The sequence below is a fragment of the Falco punctatus genome (assembly GCF_963210335.1).
Source record: "Falco punctatus genome assembly, chromosome: 5".
NCBI lineage: Eukaryota > Metazoa > Chordata > Aves > Falconiformes > Falconidae > Falco > Falco punctatus.
The window spans coordinates 91,110,901-91,130,471 of NC_137584.1; the positions used below are offsets into that span (position 1 = coordinate 91,110,901).

The following is a 19,571-nucleotide window of genomic DNA, read 5'->3' on the forward strand; positions in this document are numbered from 1 at the left end:
CAAAGCTGCTCAGTGCAAGCAGCGTGGGCAGGTGAAACATGAATGCACCAGTGGCATACACTCAAGAAAATCAAGCAGAGATGAAAGCCACTGCCAGTAAACGAGCATATGTAAAAGAACAAACATGGAAACTCAAGGTTTTAAAGAGACTTGATGAGGAACATTTCTTATTTATCCATTGTATCCTCAAGAGTATCAAATCGCCCTCTAAACTACAAACACTGCTCACAGCTGGACTGGAGGTGATACGCTCCAGAGCACTGATGAAATGTGTAAGCTCAGGGTTTACTGGAAGCTCTGTAGCATCATTACCTGGGTCCTCTGCCTTGAGTACTGCTGCATTTCCAGTCAATGCAGCCATACTGCTTCCCCAAGCGCCCATGCTAACCTGGGAGATGACTTACACACCACCACACTATCAAAGAAATACCCTGGCGGGCTGGGGCGGGATGGCCTCAGCATGGCTTTCCAAACCAATTTGACATTTTTCATTGTTCTGTCCTAGCCAGGCATCCTTCATGATTTAAATTGGGATTTTAAAGCCATTTTCACAGATCTTTACCACCCACACACAAGTGATGGAGCTGACAAGCTGAGACACCAAGGCATGCTCTGCAGACAGCAGGGAAGGGTAATGCTGGTTTTACGTAACAAGGTGATCACAGGCATTTCATGTTTTGCCACTTGCTGGCTCCTCAACACATATCTATACATCTTGGGTCATTTTTGCAGTATGCACTACAACAAGACCATAATAGCAAGCAGCAAAGAGCAGTTTTATTATACAGGAAAGCAGCCAATATCTTGAGATCCCCACACAAAAGATTCTAACATTGATGAAAAGATGCCATGAACGGGTAACAGGAACGGGTAACAGGAACAGTCACACTTCTATACTGGTTTCCCCACTTATTTCAGTTACTTAAGGATTCATGGCATGTATTTTCATTTTTCTTCAAGAAAAAAAGCATTTTGTGGACGTGTTTCAACTGTACAGCAGTTCTTGCACTCCAAAGTGACTGGAAAGATTGATGCATACACCAGCATGTTTCACAGCTGGTGTGACTATTATTTTAGCACTTTTGTTATAAAAACGCATACCCTGGCTTACAGGCCTCATGACTGCTTCGTAGCTTCACCTCTCCAGCTGCAAAGGAAAATTGGAGTTTCCCTGAAATTGTTTTCTGCAGAAGATGCTTCCCTTCCTTAAAAGCAGAACAAAAAATGGGACAAATTTCACCTACAGCAGGGTCTGCAGGAGCTATATAGTCCAACCTCTTTGCACGCCCATTCTCCTCTGAGTTCTTTGCCCCTTGTGTAACTCTCATGTTGTGAATCCTTTAATATAAACCTCTTGCTTGATTTCAAAGCTAAAAATACATCCTAGAGATTTGCTGGGCTTTGGTTTGTTTGTTTATTTTCTTTTTTTATAAAAAGGAAACCAAATCTTTTTCTCCATATTAGTAGAGAAGGTGAACTTTTTTTGTCTCTAAAATGTTTCAAACATAGGGCACTCACTGCTCAGACATACATTGAAGTGTGGTTCATAGTATCCTTGTTTAGACATATACTAGCATGAAAAACCCAGCCCAGCATTTACAGAAACACAGCAGTAGAAGAGGGATGGAGCACTTGCTGGATTTCACATCAGGAAGAAGAGATGAAGGGAATCAGACGTTCAGTCTGCAGTGGGGAAGGGGCAGCTCCTAATCCAGCACAAGAGTGGATTTAGAAGGATGCATTCATCTCTGGGACCCACTCTCAGCTGTCACAGCCTCCATACATCAGATCATGGGGCAATCCTATCAAAGCTTTGGTGCTGTGAAGAAGGGTGACTATGAAATCCTCTGCTATGGTTCTCTGAAGAGGGTTTCTCAAAGTTGGGAAACAACACAGCCAAGTCTGTCTTCCTGCATCATGGCCTTCCTCCAGACTCTGCAAAGAAGCCTGGGAGAAAAAACGGTGTATCCTGATGCACACAAGTGGCACCCAAATCACTGCTACATCAGGAAAACAGAGCACATTCTCCCAGCTCTCTGCACTTTGCTTAGTGAAATACTTTTTGGATACCTGGATCCAAACAACATGAACACACTAATGAACAGTCACCTCTCAATGGTAAGAAGTAAAGCTATGGAAGGTTATCTAGGAACTCAGCATACAAAAATGCAATTTGTCTGAAAAAGAGGAACGACAATTAAAATGGTAACCCAAGGTGATGGGTAAAGGGAATGCCACCCAGCTCCCACATATAAAAAAATTCTCTCCATCACCGCCATTGCTATCTGTCTTGCCACACCCTTCCAGCCCCACTATTACATCAGTGACTGTTCCTAGAGCTCCTCAGCTTTGAAATAGTGACAAAATTAATCAAAACCTATTAGCCAGAGATTAAACAACAAACCCTATTTTGTACAGGATTCCTGGCCTCTCCCTTAACCTCACAGACAGTTTAATTTCCTCCTTCCCTTTCCTGAATCCTGCACTTTCATTCAACCCATATCCCTTCTATTGGCACTTTAGCACACTTGCACAGAGCCACAATGTTGCTCAAGGGAACGGAGTCAGGCAGTGAAGCAGGTGAGGATCTCTGCAAGAGCAGCCTGCGCTTTCAATTCTAATCATGTGAAAGAAATGGCTCCTGCTGCTTGCTCAAAGCCAGCATCCGAGTGAGAAGCAGGTGGTAAAAACAGTCCCTGGGCAATGAGTCAAAACAGGGGATTTATCTCTCTTCTAAAAATCTAATGGAACTTGAAGAATTTCAACTACAGTTTTGCACTAAAATAACTGTCACAGGAAAATAAGAATCTCTAATCCCCCTCTCCCTGTGACAGGCCAGAGGCTCATATCGTGGCAGGCCATACTCGACTGCTCTGGAGTGTTCCGTAAATCCCTTGCAGCCATACACAGAAACATGTAAGAGCACCAACACCACTGTGTGAAACTTGTATCATGAGCACTAGTGCATTTTGGAATTGTGCTCTTGAAGGACTAGACAAGGAATGATAATTACCTGCTGAAACATCATCCTAGGCCAAGGCTTCCATGCTGGCTACCCAGAGACATACCAGATGCCATACAGACAGGTTAACAATGCCTTTCCCTGAAGATTCTGGGGCCCAAATAAAGACAATTTATAGACAAATTTGTTTCAGATGGGAGCTTAGTGTAGTGAAGGCAACCACCCTAAGTGGACCTTTGTTTTACAGAAGACTATCAACTTCAGTAAACACTCTGCTCCCTTCAGCAACATCAGTTGACTGCCGACATCTGGCATGCAGTTGCTTCAGGACAGATCCACATCCACTGATGACTCTGAGGGGTGAGGAACAGAGCTAATGCTTTTGAAAAAGCTGAGTAGGGATACAAAAGAAAGCTCAAAGCACAGAAGAAACTTCACACTACACACACACACACACACTAAAAATCTATTTACGGAACAGGGAAGCCCAGGGAAGCACCCATTAAGGAGGAACCCAAAGCAAGGATCAGCTTTTCATGTATTTTGCAGCTTTACAGAGCCAGTAGCATCTGGCTACCCAAAAACACCCCTATCCTGACCTGGCATCAGCCTGCATCTTGGTCACTAAGAATTCCTGATGAGGTCTTGTACTATCGTATACATTCTTATTTGTGCCCATAATATTTAATGGCATCATGATGGTTACAAATGATGACTGAGAGGCACAGGCTTTATAGAGCCTAAACTTGTCTATCATTCCCCTGTAAAACACATACTTGAATGGTTTCTATTCCCAATCCACAATTTTCCATCTCAAAGGAGTCCACACCTGTACTTCAAAGGATGGAAAATGATTCACAAAGAATTGAACGAAGTCTTGTTCTCTGACATTTATTTACAGGATTTAATTCCTTCTTATTTAAACAGTTAATGCTTGCTAACTGGCCTGGTAAGATAAAACAGCATTGGCACAAGTATGTACAAAATTGCCTCACAGCCACCTTAGGAACAATTACCATAATGACATTACTGCAGCCTGAATTAGATTAGGCCACAGCAGTGGACAAACACTGATAGCTATGATGAGAGGAATAAAAGCCAATATTGGAATGACAGTTAAAGATAAGGAAGAAATGGCCCACAGGGCCTTTTTACAGCACAGCCTCAGGGCAAGGCGAGATTACAAGTGCCCAGTCCCACTGTCTGGCACACTGCTCCACATGCCTGTTATGGGTCCCACTGTCTGGCACTGATGTGCACCCATAGTGTGGCTGTTACTGCCAGCAAACAAACTGGGCCCCTCTCACCAGACACTAGTAAAAGATCAATGATATCTCAAATAGATACATATTGCTTCTATATGCCAAGTGTGCACTTTTTAGAGCTTTATGATACTCTACAGCTAGCAGCCAGACTGCTGTCATCAATGTGAAGTATTCATAGCTGGTCGTCTCCAGCAGATGGAGCTTTAAGAAAAGCTACAAATGCATTTGTTAAAATAATGAAATTAGCTATATGGCATCTTGAAACCAGGCACGAGCTTTTGCGCAGCCTCCTTTTTGAAATGAATGCCAATAACGGTTTGTTATAATGACATTTTATACAGATACACAGATTCCCCTCCTTGCTCAACATTGAGTAAATCCCTGGACTGGCTACTTAAGTAGGATCACATTTATTTTCCTGGACCTGACTCATAGGCCTGTCTGACCTTTTTAAATCACTAAAACACTGTCTTCACATTTTAGTTTTGCCATTTCAAGTCTAAGTCAAACCTTTGAGCCTTATAACCAGGAAGGACTGGAAAACCACCTTTGCAAATACAAGGACTACAAGCACATCAAACATCAAAGGCAGATGCAGAGCAAACATTTCATTGAAAACTATGCCAGAAGGGTTTTGGAAGCGAAGCCAATAAAACCCATGAAGTTGCCTGAAATAAAAGTCCAGCAATAACAGTTGTTTTAGGGATCATGCTGAAGACTTAGCACACAGCACAGGATGGGAGGACAGCATTTAAGACTTCTAGTTTTTAACTACAGGCTTACAGAGTAAATATTTTCACGCTGTTTCAAGGGCCATCTACTGAAAGGAGCATATACTTTTCGGGATAAAAAGAATGACATTGCCCAGAATGCACAACAGGTAGGTGGCTCTACACCACCACAATTTTCACGGAACAGAAGACAAGGCAGTGAAAGTGCAAAAGCAAGGAATATTACAAGGGAAGGAAATAAGAAAATAAGCATGTGAACAGATTGAAGTGACCAGCAAAAGACAACTCTGACTTACCTGCAGGGATCCTAGACTTCTATTACTAGGTAGTAAGAGACCTTTCAAGAGAGCACTTTTTCAAGACCACTGTACTAGCCCAGGCATAGTTCAGTGCCCAGCAAGGAAAGACTTCCCCTCCTCCAATACAGGTACCAAATCGGGTAGAAAAAGAAAAAAATCTAGCAAAACAATGCACAAAGAACTAAAAGCAAAGACAGACTGCTCTGAGACATATTTGCAAATGAGGAGCCTGAAGCATTTAAGAGGAATCTCTATGAACTGAATGAATGAACCTGAAAAAATACAATAATCCCACAAATTTTTGCTCACAGGAAAACAAAACCTCACTAAAAATCTTTTAGCAATGTAAGGGATGCAGCAGCATACATTCAGTTTGTAAGCCCTGCTACATATAAGCACGTTTGGCAACTCTATATCCAGGCTCTAGATCATATAATGCACCGCAGCAACTCTGCATCATCTTGACAACATATGGATTTTACATTAAAAATGGAAAATAATCTAAGTTATGAGCTACCTCAGAAACATGTCTTATTCTCAATGGTGAATGGGACAAGTGTGTTCTCTGATTTATGGCCTAATGGTTCCATTGGGAGTATTTACTGTTCCTCACTCTGAACCTTGCTTCACCTTCTCTGACCAAACAAGGACTAAATAAACATCTTTCAAAAGTTTAAAACAGGTTCTTTGTACCTAGGTCACAAAACTCCAAGGTGCTGCTGGGCTTTGCTATTACAGAAGGCAGCTAGAGACTACTGTCCTCTGTGTAGTAGACAGCTATGGAGCACAGCATGGTCGCTGCCCCACAGAGATCATCAACCATGCAAATGAGACACACAGAGCCCACAGGTGCAAAAAATACAGACCACAGCAGGGAAAACCCATGCCCAAGGTAACAGAGCAGACCTACAGCAGTCAGTGTGACTGATTTGACAAGAAAAGGACTGTAAAATGTGGGAAAAGAGCTGAATTTGGCTTTGAACAAACACATTCAGTCTTGCATTTGTGGCATATTTGTTTGCCTCAGCTCATTAACTGGTATAGAAATCCTAGGTATATCATCACCCTTTAAATACATGGCAACATCTTTGCAGAATGGTCATTTCAGGAAAAGAAAAAGACCACTCCTCTGGAAGTCTGGTTCGGACCACACATCTTATACATTCTTTGCTATCAGATTTCACCTGAACTACATCCTGGTTAAGCAGCTGGCAAACAGCCACATGGTCTCCCCTCTTCCCCATCGGGACTTAACATTAAATACTAGAACACAGATATGTTTTGCTAGCTTGAAGAAATGTATCAATGCAATGCACAGAAAAGTTTTCATTCCTGCAGGAAGCCGAAAAGCCAATCCCCTGGACAGTCAGGAGAAGCACAGTCACTCAGATCTTTGCAGGGCTATGCTCTACAGACACAAACCAGCATTAGCTGGCATCAGCCAGGAGCTCTGTGTCAGTCCCTACCTGTAAAAGTTACCGTCAAGTACCAGAAACAAAAACTTCATCTCTGTCATGCTTCATTAGAGTTGGAGAAGCTCCAAGTCCAGCACCACCAACACATGCACACATACAACATTAAAAAGGAATCCCAAACCAGCACCCCCATGACCTGCCACAGATATTTAGTCTGTTGCACTTATTAACAAAAGGTGACTCATTAAGCAATGGCAATTTGTTACAAGGTCAGGCCCACTCCCAAAGTTACCATGCAGATGAGCCACTAGCTCCTAGCTCTACAGCAATCATGCAGCAGTTCCCAGTACGAGGCCACAGCATCCAGTTACAAATTTGACAGGCAACTGCTTAGGACTGTCTCTACAGAGAAAACAAAACTCCTACCAACTTTTAGAATAACTTAGAAACATTTAGAAGCTTGGAACGATTTAGAAATCACCGTGTGAAGTTTGATGTGAGCCTCCCAAATTGGAAACCAACCCATTCTGTTTCTGCCTCTACACAGAGAGGCTGGCAAGGGTTTAACTAGCCTATACACTCAATTAAAAGCAACGAATTAAAGGAAACAACAGTAATGGTCCCTCAAAGTCACCCTGAAATATACAAATACCAACTTCTGTGTTGTGCCAGCACTTTTGAAGGATTCGGAGATAACATGCACAACACGTACTATACTTCTTTCCATGCTGAAAAGCTTGGTAATTAGATTGGTGGATAGAGCTGAAACTATATGCCTAATGAGAGTGAACCTACCAAATCCTCTTTTTCTGCGAAAAAAATATGAGCTGGGTAGCAGAAGAAAGCTCAGTCTGAGCAGAATATGCAACTCCAAACAAGTCAATACAAACCCTCAGACTACAGCATGCAGTTGCACTGCACAGTTGTTCCCTAGCACCTCCAAGAGACAAATTACCAAGCTCTCTTACACACAGAACTGCAGAATCCCATCAGACAACTTCAGTGCATAAGCACAACTCCTTCTCTTTGTTACTGAAGCATTTTCTCTGGACTTGATTTCTAATTATCAATGGTTTAGTATGAACTATTCACTTCCACAGAACACAGAGGTACTCTGAAGCATTGAAGTCTAAAAGGCAAGTCACATGTTGCAGTTTTTCCCTTATTAAGTACAGTGCTCTAATTCTTAAAATGGGATTAGTTCTCTTCCTCAGATTGTGAAGAACAAACCACTTTTTCTCTTCCAGGATTTATTTTTGGGTGTTGCTTTATGTAACACGTTCCTGAAAAATTAACTTACAAAAGATGTAAGACCTTCAGCAATTCAGTGGTGCCAAGCAGTCGTGCTGAGTGCTTTATTTTTTGTGTCACGCGGTTTCCCTGTATTCCTCTTATGTAAAATAGCATGCATTTCACTTTGCAGCTTCATTGAATATTCAACACAGCCACAAAGAGATGCCTGGGAAGGTAATGTTGCCACTCTCACCAGAGCCATGCAGTTACCTGACCCAAGGGCCTGCCTATGACTTCAGCAGAGCTGCATAAATTCAAGTCCACTGAGCATCTGCCTCACTGGATCACAACATCTTTACAAAATTATTAGCATTTGGAACAATTCACCTTTTTTTTCCTCTTGAGAAGACTAAAGTATTATGAAAAATCTAGTATTTGGATCATATTTGAGAGTGTACTTGGTTAAAAATCATCAATAAAAAAAAAATACACATTCGCTTGAAAATAGGTGCTTTTTCTCTTTGCATAAGCTAAACAAATAACCTGCCTTGACAAATAACTGGATGTTTATACCAGTATCAGGGACAAAAGAGAAAGCTGCTAAAAACAGAACTTTTGGAAAGGCTGAAAAAAATGACAGTTGCACACAAAAAAAGGTTAATAACCAAGCTTTAAAGAGTCTTTATTTCTGTAACAAAATCAGATCCCAGCACAGCTGTAATTCTAACAGGTAGAAGTAGGAAGGCTATTCCCAGACAATAACAAGAAAGAACATCTCAGGTTGGAAGGGACCAACAAGGATCATCGACTTCAACTCCCTGCTCCTCACAGGACACCTAGAACTAAACCATCTGACTCAGAGCGTCGCCCCAACAATCCTTGAACTCTGTCAGGCTCGGTGCCATGACCACTGCTGTGGGGAGCCTGTTCAGTGACCTACCGCCCTCTCGGTGAAGAACCTTTCCCTAACATCCAGTCTGCACTTCCCCTGACGCAGCTTCATTCCATTCTGTGCCCTGTCGCTGGTCACCAGAGAGAGGAGATCAGCACTGTCCCCTCCGCAGCCTCCCTTGAGGCAGGTGCAGACCGCGATGAGAGCACCTCTCAGCCTCCTCTCCTCCAAGCTGAACAGACCAACTGACCTCAGCCGCTCCGGCTCCGAAGTCTCGCCCTTGAGACCTTTCACCATCTTGGTAACCCTCCTCTGGGCACACTGGAGTGCTCTGATGTCATCCTTATGCTGAGGCCCCCAAACCTGCACCAACAGTTGAGGTGGGGCCACACCACTGTGGTGCACCCCAGCACACCGCTGGCCCCTTTGGCTGCCAGGGCACACTCCTGACTCACTCAGCTTGCCGTCAGCCCAGAACCCCAGGTCTCCTCCTGTGGGGCTGCCCTCCAGAGAGCCTCTGTTTTATGCATTTTAAGAACTCAAGAGAACTGAAGAAACTAATCCGTTCTGACAAGCTCTGCATTATATCTGACTGAGTCATTCTTTGCAAATCCATGAGCTGAAAAATGTAGCCCTTTGCCTTACTCATATTTGTTGTGACACAGGCCTGATTTTTATGTTTTTCTTATTTATAAGGATTATATGAATAGTCTAGATGGACTATTTTAAATCAATGGATTATTTAGACACTGTTCACTTTAATTGCTGTTCATCACTTGTGATTTGTGGTTAATTAATTACTTGAGTGTTTAAGTATTGTTTCTGTATTCTGACTGGATGCCTGAAACTTCTGAGAACAGGAAAATACTTCATCAACAGGCAACATCAGTCACCTTATGCCAAGATCCACGCAGTAAACAATGAGCAGCCAACACTCCTCAGAAGTATTCCCAAACCAGCTTTGGGGATTTTTTAGCATCATTTCTCAAAAGCAGTAAACTGACACAGGACTGAGCTCAGTACAGTGATATACATCCCCACCACCAGGTGACGAAAAATAAAAATCACCAGCCCTCCAAGTTCCAAGCGTGCAAGCCTGGCGGGATCAGAAAGGGTAACATTGCTCACTAGAGGGCAGCAGGAAACAAACCAAAACCAGTACAAATCCACCGATTCCCACAATAGCAACCGTGCTCTTCATCAAGGCCAAGGCAGTTACGCACAGGTCACCTGCCTTAAAAAAACAATTAGTTCTCACTGTGTTTGGGATTACGCTTCAAACTGAGGTGGGTTTGCAAGTAGGAGAGCATGTTCACTTTCTGCAATTGAAGGAGACCGTAACAGCACAAATCACCTTGGTAGAGCACCCTCCCCTTCACCTCCTCATTGAGCCAAAAAGTAAAATATTCTTAAGGTGATCTTTTTGGTAAAGGGAGACTATCAAAAGTTTCAGTACCTAACCACAGCTGCCTGGAGTGCAAGTACAAGTCCTTTTTAGCTCAGCTTTGGCTCAGTCTGAAATATCATGCGTGTTCTGGATTTACAAAATTACACAGACCTCTTAAATAAGACTATATATAAAGGTCTTTAGCCTTCAGGTTGTCTTCAGTATGGCCAGACAAAAAGCCATTTTGGAAATTCTGCAACTTCTGGTAGCAGTGGTAGCTCAGACGGCCAAGGTATAATTTCTATACACTGAGTTCAGGGCTGAATTGAATCTCCAAGTGCCCACCAAGCACCACCTCTGAAAGGTTGTGGCTGACATGGTAAGTACAGCCTGTACCCTTCATTTTCAGCTTCTACGCCAGCACTTGTTCACAACTCCCATACAGAAAATGTACGAACCACGCCAGGCTTCTTCAGTAAACATGACCCATTTCTGCAGAAGAGATTAAGCAACTCTTGACAGCCAAGCGGACGTGGTAAACAGCAAAAAGCATTTAAGGACAAGCCAGAACACATGCACCAACATTAGCGTGACTCTGTAGTTGCTAATAAAAGACATAGCGACCCACTGCAAAATTGTATGTATGTAAATTCACTGGGTATGTATAGCATTTTCTTCAGCAGAATCCCAATTGCCTATAGAACTGAAAGCTGTGTTAACAGGCTAGAAATCTCAGCTTTGTTTAACGTAAATGCTTGGTTGACTGAAAATCCAGAATGTGCCTGCAACAGTCCAAAAATTGTGATGGCTTTTATCTTTAAACTGGGTTAATCTTGTGATCAGATGTCCTCTTGATTTGAGCGGCAATGTCAGCAGCAGTGCCATAGCCCAGACTCACCGATTTGCCTGCAGCCAGTGAGTCTCCACTGAAATGGTTTGGCTCCATCTCCCACAAGTTCTCACAACTTGTTCAAATGGGCTATTTTTGAAAAAAGCCTACAGAATCCACAACTGATCAAAAAGAACCTACAGCCTGGGTCCCCACAAGGGAAAAGCAATTAATACTCTAACACTACTTTTTCCAGAAATTACTGTTCTGGAAAGACTGTAACCGCATTTGAAAGACTGGACACATTGCACACTGCTGCACCTTGGCATATACCTGTCTTGCTTCCAGAAAGAGCAGCTGTCCCCATCTCATCCACACAAATATTCACGTGGCTGCCCAGCAAGTTTCCTGGGCCAGTTCCCTGCGCTGACTCTCACGTGGCCACCCGGGTACCAGTGCTAAGGATGGAGTAGGAATAAAGAGGCACGATCAGGGGCAGCCTGGGACTCTTGCTGCGTTAGAGAGGTCAAGGCAGTCCATGGAAAATAACCAAAGGTAAGCCTGGGCTCAAACCTGAAGCAAACTGCAGGAACACAAAGAGTGCCTTTGGAAAGGCAACTAAAGGTTGAACACCTCTATCCTTCCAAACTGGCTTTTGTTACTGAATTCTTTTCAAAAGCTAGCCAGCTTTTAGATACACACAGGCCTCTCCAATCACACAGTGAACTCTGTCTTCCTTCACCACCCCATCTCTCCACCATCATCCTTCCTCTGCTACTGCCATTCTTCATTTTCTTTGTTCCTGTGACACTGTTTTCTGTGTACCTTCTCTTCCACTGGGGGACTCTGTCTACCCATCCATTCTCCTAAGGACACAGCTTTTTAACTACTTTTCATTACAAAGACTAAGCGATTAAGGGAGAAACTACAGGACAAACAAGGAGACCCACCCTCCCAAGATTGCTAGCCCCATGGAATGACCACGAAGACAAATGCGGCTGAGCTCTGCCATGCTTCAGACGGGCATGGTGCCATGGCCAAGCTCAACGCTGCCTCCAAGCTTGGCAGAATCACTCCAGGGCTGCACTGGCAAATCCAGCTCTGCCAGAACACAGATCACAGCCAGAGCCCAGGACCCTGCCTGCTCCAATCTGTAGAGCACATCTGTAACCTATTTTCTAATCCATTCTTAGGCAACAACTTTTCCCGGCCAAGCCTATGTTTCTGCTGTCCCTGGTATGCTCTGGTTCAGTGCCCTACAAGAAAAAGCAACTGTGCCAGTGCCTTACTTGATTGGAAACAGCCTTTATTAGCTGCCCTTCAAACATAGATCCAAATAATTTAAGGCCTTCCCACACACACACCTGAGCGCTGCCAAGAAAGAACTTTTGCTGGCAACTTTTCTTAATCCAGAGGAAGTAGTAAGGTGCTGCTGCAGCATTGTGCAGCCGAGTGATGCAGATTAGAAACACTATAAACGAATAATGATTTTTTAAATTATTTTCCAGTATGGAGTAAACAAAAAAAAAGGAAGCATACTGAAAGGTTCACTGATCCAAATTAATTTTCTCAGTCTGTCACCACTTAAACCCTTGAATTCACTATGACAATAAGCTAAAAGTATGCATGTCTGTTGCAATAGCAGAACCCTCACTCCCGCACAAACTGTAAACCCACTTATTTATACATAACTTAGACATTTAGTAGTATTCCCACAGGACTACTGTTTTCTTGCCTAGGGATGCCTCTTTTCATGGCTAATGGGTACTATCTCCTGCTATTACAAGTGACAGAGCCTCTCTAGGCTAAGACCTATTACTAGTGACTCAGGTACCGGGAATACCTCCATATCCATTTCCGACTACTGAGGCTCGAATGACATGGTATTTTAGTTAGTCTCAGGCCACTTCATGTGGCAGATGTCAGAAAACACAGCTTGTCCTGTCAGTCTGCTTCTTTCCCAGAGATGTCACATTCCCAGAGACCTAACGCCCTTTTGGAAATGCTTTTGAATCACTAGGGAAGATCCTCACCCCTAACAAAAATCTTTCAAGTTTCATGAGAACACTCATCATGCATCCTGCCCAAACCCCAGGACGCAATCTTCTGGTAATACTGTGGGGTGCAAGCTATAGCCACCCCGCTCTCCTAAATTATCTTGTATCACAGCAGCAGTTTACAACGTCTCATGAGAAAACAAACAAGCACAGGAGCTTCCTTTGCCAAGATACCTTTGACAGAACTTGCTTGTCCAAGAACACCTGACACAGGCACTGCTTTTAAAACTGTCCTCCTGCCTCCTCTGCCACACTGACCAAACTCAATGGCTTAGAAAGAGAGTTTAAGTGAGTACGTATATTGGTTTGATGCTGTTAAATGGAGAAAGGAACCAGGAAGTTCAGAGCCTGAATTGGGTCTGATGTGATACTTGGTTATTTCACTCGCAGGAGTAAGGAACCACTTTACATTATGCATCCCACAGTTACTGCCAAGTGGTTTCATTTGCGAGGGGTCTCTAAAATAAGCGAAGAAGGAGAGGGTTCATAGGCCTGATCTGCCCTCCCAGCCACCTGAAATCCCCACTGACACCAGAGGGTATTGGAGACAGCAAGGAGGCAGGACCTCGGCCTCTCAGCTTACCTTGGTACTGAGGTTCAGCTACATACTTCACACATGCACAGTAAACCACTTGCCCAATGCTGTCATTTCGGTTTAGAGCTGCCTGTCTTCACTTCCACATACGTCACTGCTGCTATGCCTCAGACCAGTCTTACGACTGCTGAGCAGTCATGCACTTCTGTGTATCCCATTCATCAGACCAATCAAGCTCAGTTGCCCTGAGCCACACTAAATGGCATTTGAGCAACTGAGCTACCATTACACACATTGCAGGAACTGCCTCACAGCTCCCAGAATTTCTTCCTACCTGCCTGTGACACAGGACTTGTGAAATCTGAGTAGACAAATGCTTTCCCAGCCTTTGAAGTTAGAGGAACTTCCCCATGCTCCTCTCCCACCACAGCGGGAAAAGCTTGCTCAGTACATTCCTTGTAGTGGTGGTCAGCACTCAGGCACAAAAAATAAAGCAAAACCTCAAACCAGATACACTATTCCTCTAACGGCAAATGGATCATGGAATGTGATATGTGTCACGGTTTAAACTAGAGGTTACAGTAGAAGATCTGCATTATTAGTAACATAAGACACGTGACTTCCTGGTCTGCACAGGAAAACCAAAGCAAGGATTGGTTTGTGGATGTCACTACAGTTCTGGATGTCCCACAATTAGAGGTTAAGACAACTGCACAGACAAGTAGTCAACATCAACAGAGCTAGATCAGTTGGTAGATCCCCGTGCTTACCTGTTTAGCATGCAAAACAGTGGAATTGCGACCAAAAAACTCACACAACAAATTCCAAGTTCCTACTTCTTGGAACTAGGCTGAAGTAAACCACCCAGTGCCAGAGGAAGAAAAGGAGCCAAACTCTAATTTTACACTACTTGAGACTCCAAAGCAACCAGAAATGTCATCACTGACATTTCACCTGCGCAGGTGCCTCGACAAACTATCTCCACACGTTATTTGCTGATCAGATTTTATTTTCCCCCCACAATATTAAATATAATTACTACAACCTTCAGTCCAGCCAGTATGAATATATGGCAAGAAGTGTCATTGGGCCCATGCATTTCAATTTCAGACTTCCTGCCATGTATTTACACTGACCGGGCTGAGGGATGTAGTAATCAGAATGTGCCAGCTATCCCTTTATCTTTCCGATACACCATTACTCCTAAGAATACGGAGTAGTGGTCGACCTAAAATGCCACTTCTGCAGGAATCAGTCCTCCTTCAAGTGAGGAAACGGCTGCCTCCCAAGAGCTGAACTGAAGCAGATCTCTTCACACAGGCCATTAGCACAAGCAAACATTCACTGTTACAGTTCTAAAGTAAAGGAATACAGAGGCCACATCCCTAGCTCATGCTTGGGAGATACATGATGAGCACATGAAGAACATAAGGAAAAGTTTAAAAACATTTTTTACTGACTATGGCAATTTGAGACAGTATTTCCTACTAAAGTCTGGTGGATTGCTCTGTGGGTTAGTTCAAGTAACTCTCTTCCTCTGAGAACACACTAAACAGGAAGAAACAGCGTTGTCAAAACATTAGCAGCTGATGGTATCCTCTTAGTTCCTGGGCCTCATCGATTCAGTTCACACGGAATCTGTGAAGCTGGAACAGACTGTAGCTCTGGTAAACTGTGCTTTAAGACATGCAGATGCACCAGCATCAGGCTGTGGTTACTCAGTCAAATGACACACTGCCTAAATAGATAATGCACTGGCTAAAGAAAAAGAGCATGTAAAGAGGCAGAAGCTTTTACCTGTGGGTGGAGAGGGAAAAGTATCCACAGAAAGGAAAAGCTCCTCACTGTTTTCAGAGCTGTGTGAAGGCAGAAAGCACTCTGCTAGATCACAAACAAAGGGTAGGTCCAATACTGTGCTCTCCTCTGAGTTATGACTTGGTGGCATCTCCTTTCCTTCCATGGTCCCACTGCAGAGACACAAATGTAACTGAGCTGAGTTTTTAGAGCATGAAAAACTAAGCAGAAGTTAACACAAATGATCTGACATTTTTGCACTGCTTTATGAGCTGAGAGAAGCTGTTCTAGCATACTTTTACTTCACTTAAGAAAGTAAGAGGAAATTTAAAGGTGTAAAGGAAGAACAACAGCAAAACTCATAGACAACAGGCCTCAGCCCTAAGCAAGATAACTAGAAGTCCACAAGAAATCTAGATTTCTTAGAGACTTCCCAGAAGTACAGATTCAGGCCCCACAACCAGAAAGCTATGAAGTATATTCCCTTCAAGGTATATTATGTGTGCAATTTGAAAGGAAACAGGTTCTACAGGGTCCCTTTCTACCAAAGCTTCTAGAAGTCACAAGTTAAACCCCTTTCTCCTGGCTCTGTTCATGAAGTTCATCATGCTCACTAGCAGAAGGAAGAAGCATCTTGGTAATTTGGTAATCTCAGTCTCACAGGGACGGCAAGGATTTCCTGTGTGGGCAGCTGTGTTCTATACCCTGTGCACAGCACCCTGGAAAGCTGCGGTTGAAGCATCCCCATATCCTGACATCCTTCTCTTGAGCTCCCTCAACCAATCCACCACTGCTGAGGGCAGGAACACACAACAGGGTGGATAGCAGGACAGGGGTGGTGCCACTCAGCTAAACATCTGGGGCCACAGTGGATGGGCAACTCTTTTGGAGAACATGAAACCAAAGTGTTCCAGTCCTACAGCTTCAAGCACAGCCACACAAGTGTCTGGGGCAGAAGAGGAGTGAAAGGCACAAACCTGGGGGGGCAGGAGCTCACAGAAGGACAGATGGAGAGAGCAAACAGGAATCCACGGGCTGAAGCATGATTAGCACTGACTCAGTAACAGGGGTTCTCAAGAAAAGCCATCTGCAAGAAAAGATGCAGAAGAGCCCCAAACACTCTCAATTTTCCCCCGATACCTCAGCCACTAGCTTTTAGTCACCCTGCACAACCCCTTGTGACGCAGCTGAGACTCTCCCTAACAGTAAAGGCTCCGGGCAGAGCGCTGCTGTACACCAGCTCACACCTCCAGCAACACCAGTGAAGGAACACTAGGCTGACCCACTCCTTACTGCAAGGCCTTATGCCAAAAAGACTTTCAAGCAGGAGCTTCACTTTAACACCCACCACGCACTGATGGAGACAGAGTGGGGTAAATGTGAGCTGACATAATCTTTTTTTCCCTCATTCAAGTAACAGATTTAAGCTTTTCATAAAAAAAAAACATGGACAGAACAAGTGTTTCTTGTGAAATGTGAATTTAGTCCCCAGTTCTTAACAGAGAATCCAGGAGCTTTTGTGCAAGTTTATTCTTTCAACGTTTTGCCTACTTATATGCAATAAAAAAAGCAGATTATGGCTGCCCCCTCCACCAGCTCTATCCTTCTGCTATTTTGGTAAGGAGTGGTAGGAGAGGAACCAGATGGAGTGGTTGGGCAACGGCTTGGGACCTTGCAGGCTCACATGTATTTCCTCTTCTGTAAAAGGAAGAAGGCAACACACTCTTATCTCAGGGGTACTATCAGTGAGGAATGTCACAGTCCCAGGGGCCAAAGGAAACCCTAGAAGGGATTAATACTGAAAAATGAAGTAAATACCCCCATGCAGATTGTTTTTTAAGTCAACACCATTCTTTAGGTGCTTCTGTCTTGAGTAAACTTATAGCTAAGATGCACCTCTGGCCTCTTCAGAATGCTAACTCACTAATGAGCAGAGTGGAGATGTTGGCTGTGAGACCAGCTGCTTTGCCTCAGAGTGACAAGCAAGGTCAATGCATTCACAGAAAGCTTCCAGGAAAAGCAGAGTGGAAGGTTAAAACCAAAAGAAAGTACAAAACCCTCTGCTCCCCAACAGTCACTGCAGGGGGAAGCTCTTCCTCCATTGCTTTTCATGTCCCAAAACACAAATGATCTGTGAGTAAGGAACACAGTGAAGGAGAAACTTTCCTCAAATACTGTTTTCATGATTTCTGCTACTTTTTAAGTACACAGATATTTTAAAGAACAAAACTGCCTATTTCAGTCCTTGGTCTGGAAAAAAACCCCAAAGACCATACCAAAAACCCAACCAAACCTATCCCTCCAAGAGCAAATGGGAGATTATAGCAAGAGGAGCTGCTGATGCGGTATCACAGCAGCTTAAGGCTGTCATTGATATGGGCTGCTGTGATCCTGGCCATCTCTGCCAGCTGCCTGTGCTGGCCTCCTTCCTCATATTGCCTTGACAGGGCTAACAACATGTGCAGCCATGTGATGAATCAAATAATCCCTTGGAACAGCTCCCTCTAGTCCTCCTAAATCAAGTATGTGGCAGTCCTGTTCCCAGAACTGATGGCGAGACTTTTTTGTGAGGATAAGCAAGACAGGAGCTCAGCCCGGAGCCTTCAGGCATATGAAAGAGCCACATTTGGTGCCATACCTGGGAACCGCACGGATGCTGAAGCAGTCCCCTTGGACAGAGTCCAGGAGCAAACAGTCTGTTCCTGTTTCAGGATCCTCTCCTTCTTCCTTCATAGTTTGTTAGTCCCAGCCTGCTGGAATGAAACAAACAGGTCACTTACATGCTTCACATCAGCTGATCTGGCTGACGGACGGTGTGACCTTTCAAAGCACATATGCCAATCGTCAACAGTCTGTCATTCATCACATATACTGCCGTTTGTTGGGTCTGGCACAGAGAAAAGTTTTTTTCTAGGAATCTGAAACAGCACATCTAGTAATGCCCTTGAATCTTTTGACAGCAATGAAGACCTCCTGCAAAGGGGTGGGTACACTAGAAATAAACCCAAGATTTTCTTCAGAAGAAGCTGTCAGGTGGGCTGTTTACTCAAAACCTATAAAGGAAAGAAGCCAGTAATAGCTGGCATCCTTCACTCCCTCTTGTAGAGGAGCAGGTATTCCCCCAACAGGTTTATCTAGCCATCCTTTGACGCCAGCACTGATAAGCCTGTGCTGTCAAACCCTGACCAGGAAATGTGTGGTAAGGCAGCCTGGCATGTGGAGCAAGCCACAGGCCCACGAAACCCAAATCCTGTTCCCCACCCTCTGCCATTACCTCATTATTTTCAGTGAGCAACCAGGACATATATTTTTGGAAGGAAACCGGATTTTCCTCCGGGTCACCCTTGACCACTGGCACTGCGGTGCTCCCAGGAACCCCCAAACGCCTGCTGGGTGACGTGCAACCACCATGGTGGCAGGCATTGGGTGTTGGCCTTACCGGCTGCTTTTGTGGGGCTGCTGGAGAGAGGGTTCTCTTCCTCCCGGTCCCGTTTCCCTTTCCTGCAGGCAGAGACAGACATTATTTCAACAACCGCTTGCAAAAGGAAACAGAAAAACCATGGGGCAGCCCCCACAGGCCTGGTGCCAGGCAGGCCCCTCCACAGCCCCGCGCCTCGCCTCATCCCCGCTGCCACTTCCTGAGGAGAAAAGCGGCTGCAGCGCCCGGGCCCCCCTCAGGCCCACCCCGGCCCCCCTCAGGATCGCCCCGGCCCCCTCAGGCCCGACCAGGCCCCCTCTGGATCACCCAGGCCCCCTCAGGCTCGCCCGGGCCCCTCAGGCCCGACCAGGCCGCTCAGGCCCGCCGCCGCGCTGCCGGCCGGGAGACCCGGGCCCCGGGCAGGGCCTTCCCGCGGCGCATCTGCCGGCCCCTGCCGGCGAGGGGCGAGGGGGCGCGGGCGGGGCCGTGCGGGCTACGGGCGGCCGCGGCGGGCCCGGGCCAGGCGCTGCGGGGCCGGGGAGGGGGGCGCGGGCACCGCGCTGGCACGGACCCAGCCATGGCCCCGCCGGCCAGAGCGTCTGCGCGGGGTGTGCGGAGAGACGCGAGGAGGAGAACACAATACCGGAGGGCCGCGGGATGGCAGAGCTGCCTCTAGCGCGGCTTTCCTCCGGGCGCGTTAACGCCGTCACTTCCCCGGGTTCCGAGGGGGCGCTGTGTGGAGCGCCGGACGCGG

General features: G+C 45.1%; 1 protein-coding gene across 17 annotated transcripts in view; it reads right to left on the minus strand.

The window, feature by feature from the left end:
• The window catches only part of CHGB (chromogranin B), a 111,614-nt gene that overhangs the window by 56,700 nt on the left and 35,343 nt on the right, over positions 1–19,571 (minus strand). For 3 of the 17 annotated variants that reach the window (XM_080388577.1, XM_080388574.1, XM_080388593.1), the window contains 3 exons: positions 18,839–18,900; positions 18,038–18,149; positions 15,403–15,572 (listed from right to left, as the gene is read on the minus strand). In XM_080388577.1, coding sequence (XP_080244703.1) covers positions 15,403–15,572; positions 18,038–18,132 — 265 coding nt within the window. In that variant the 5' untranslated portion in view covers positions 18,133–18,149; positions 18,839–18,900. The other 14 variants (XM_080388590.1, XM_080388589.1, XM_080388573.1 and 11 more) reach the window with 11 other exon arrangements.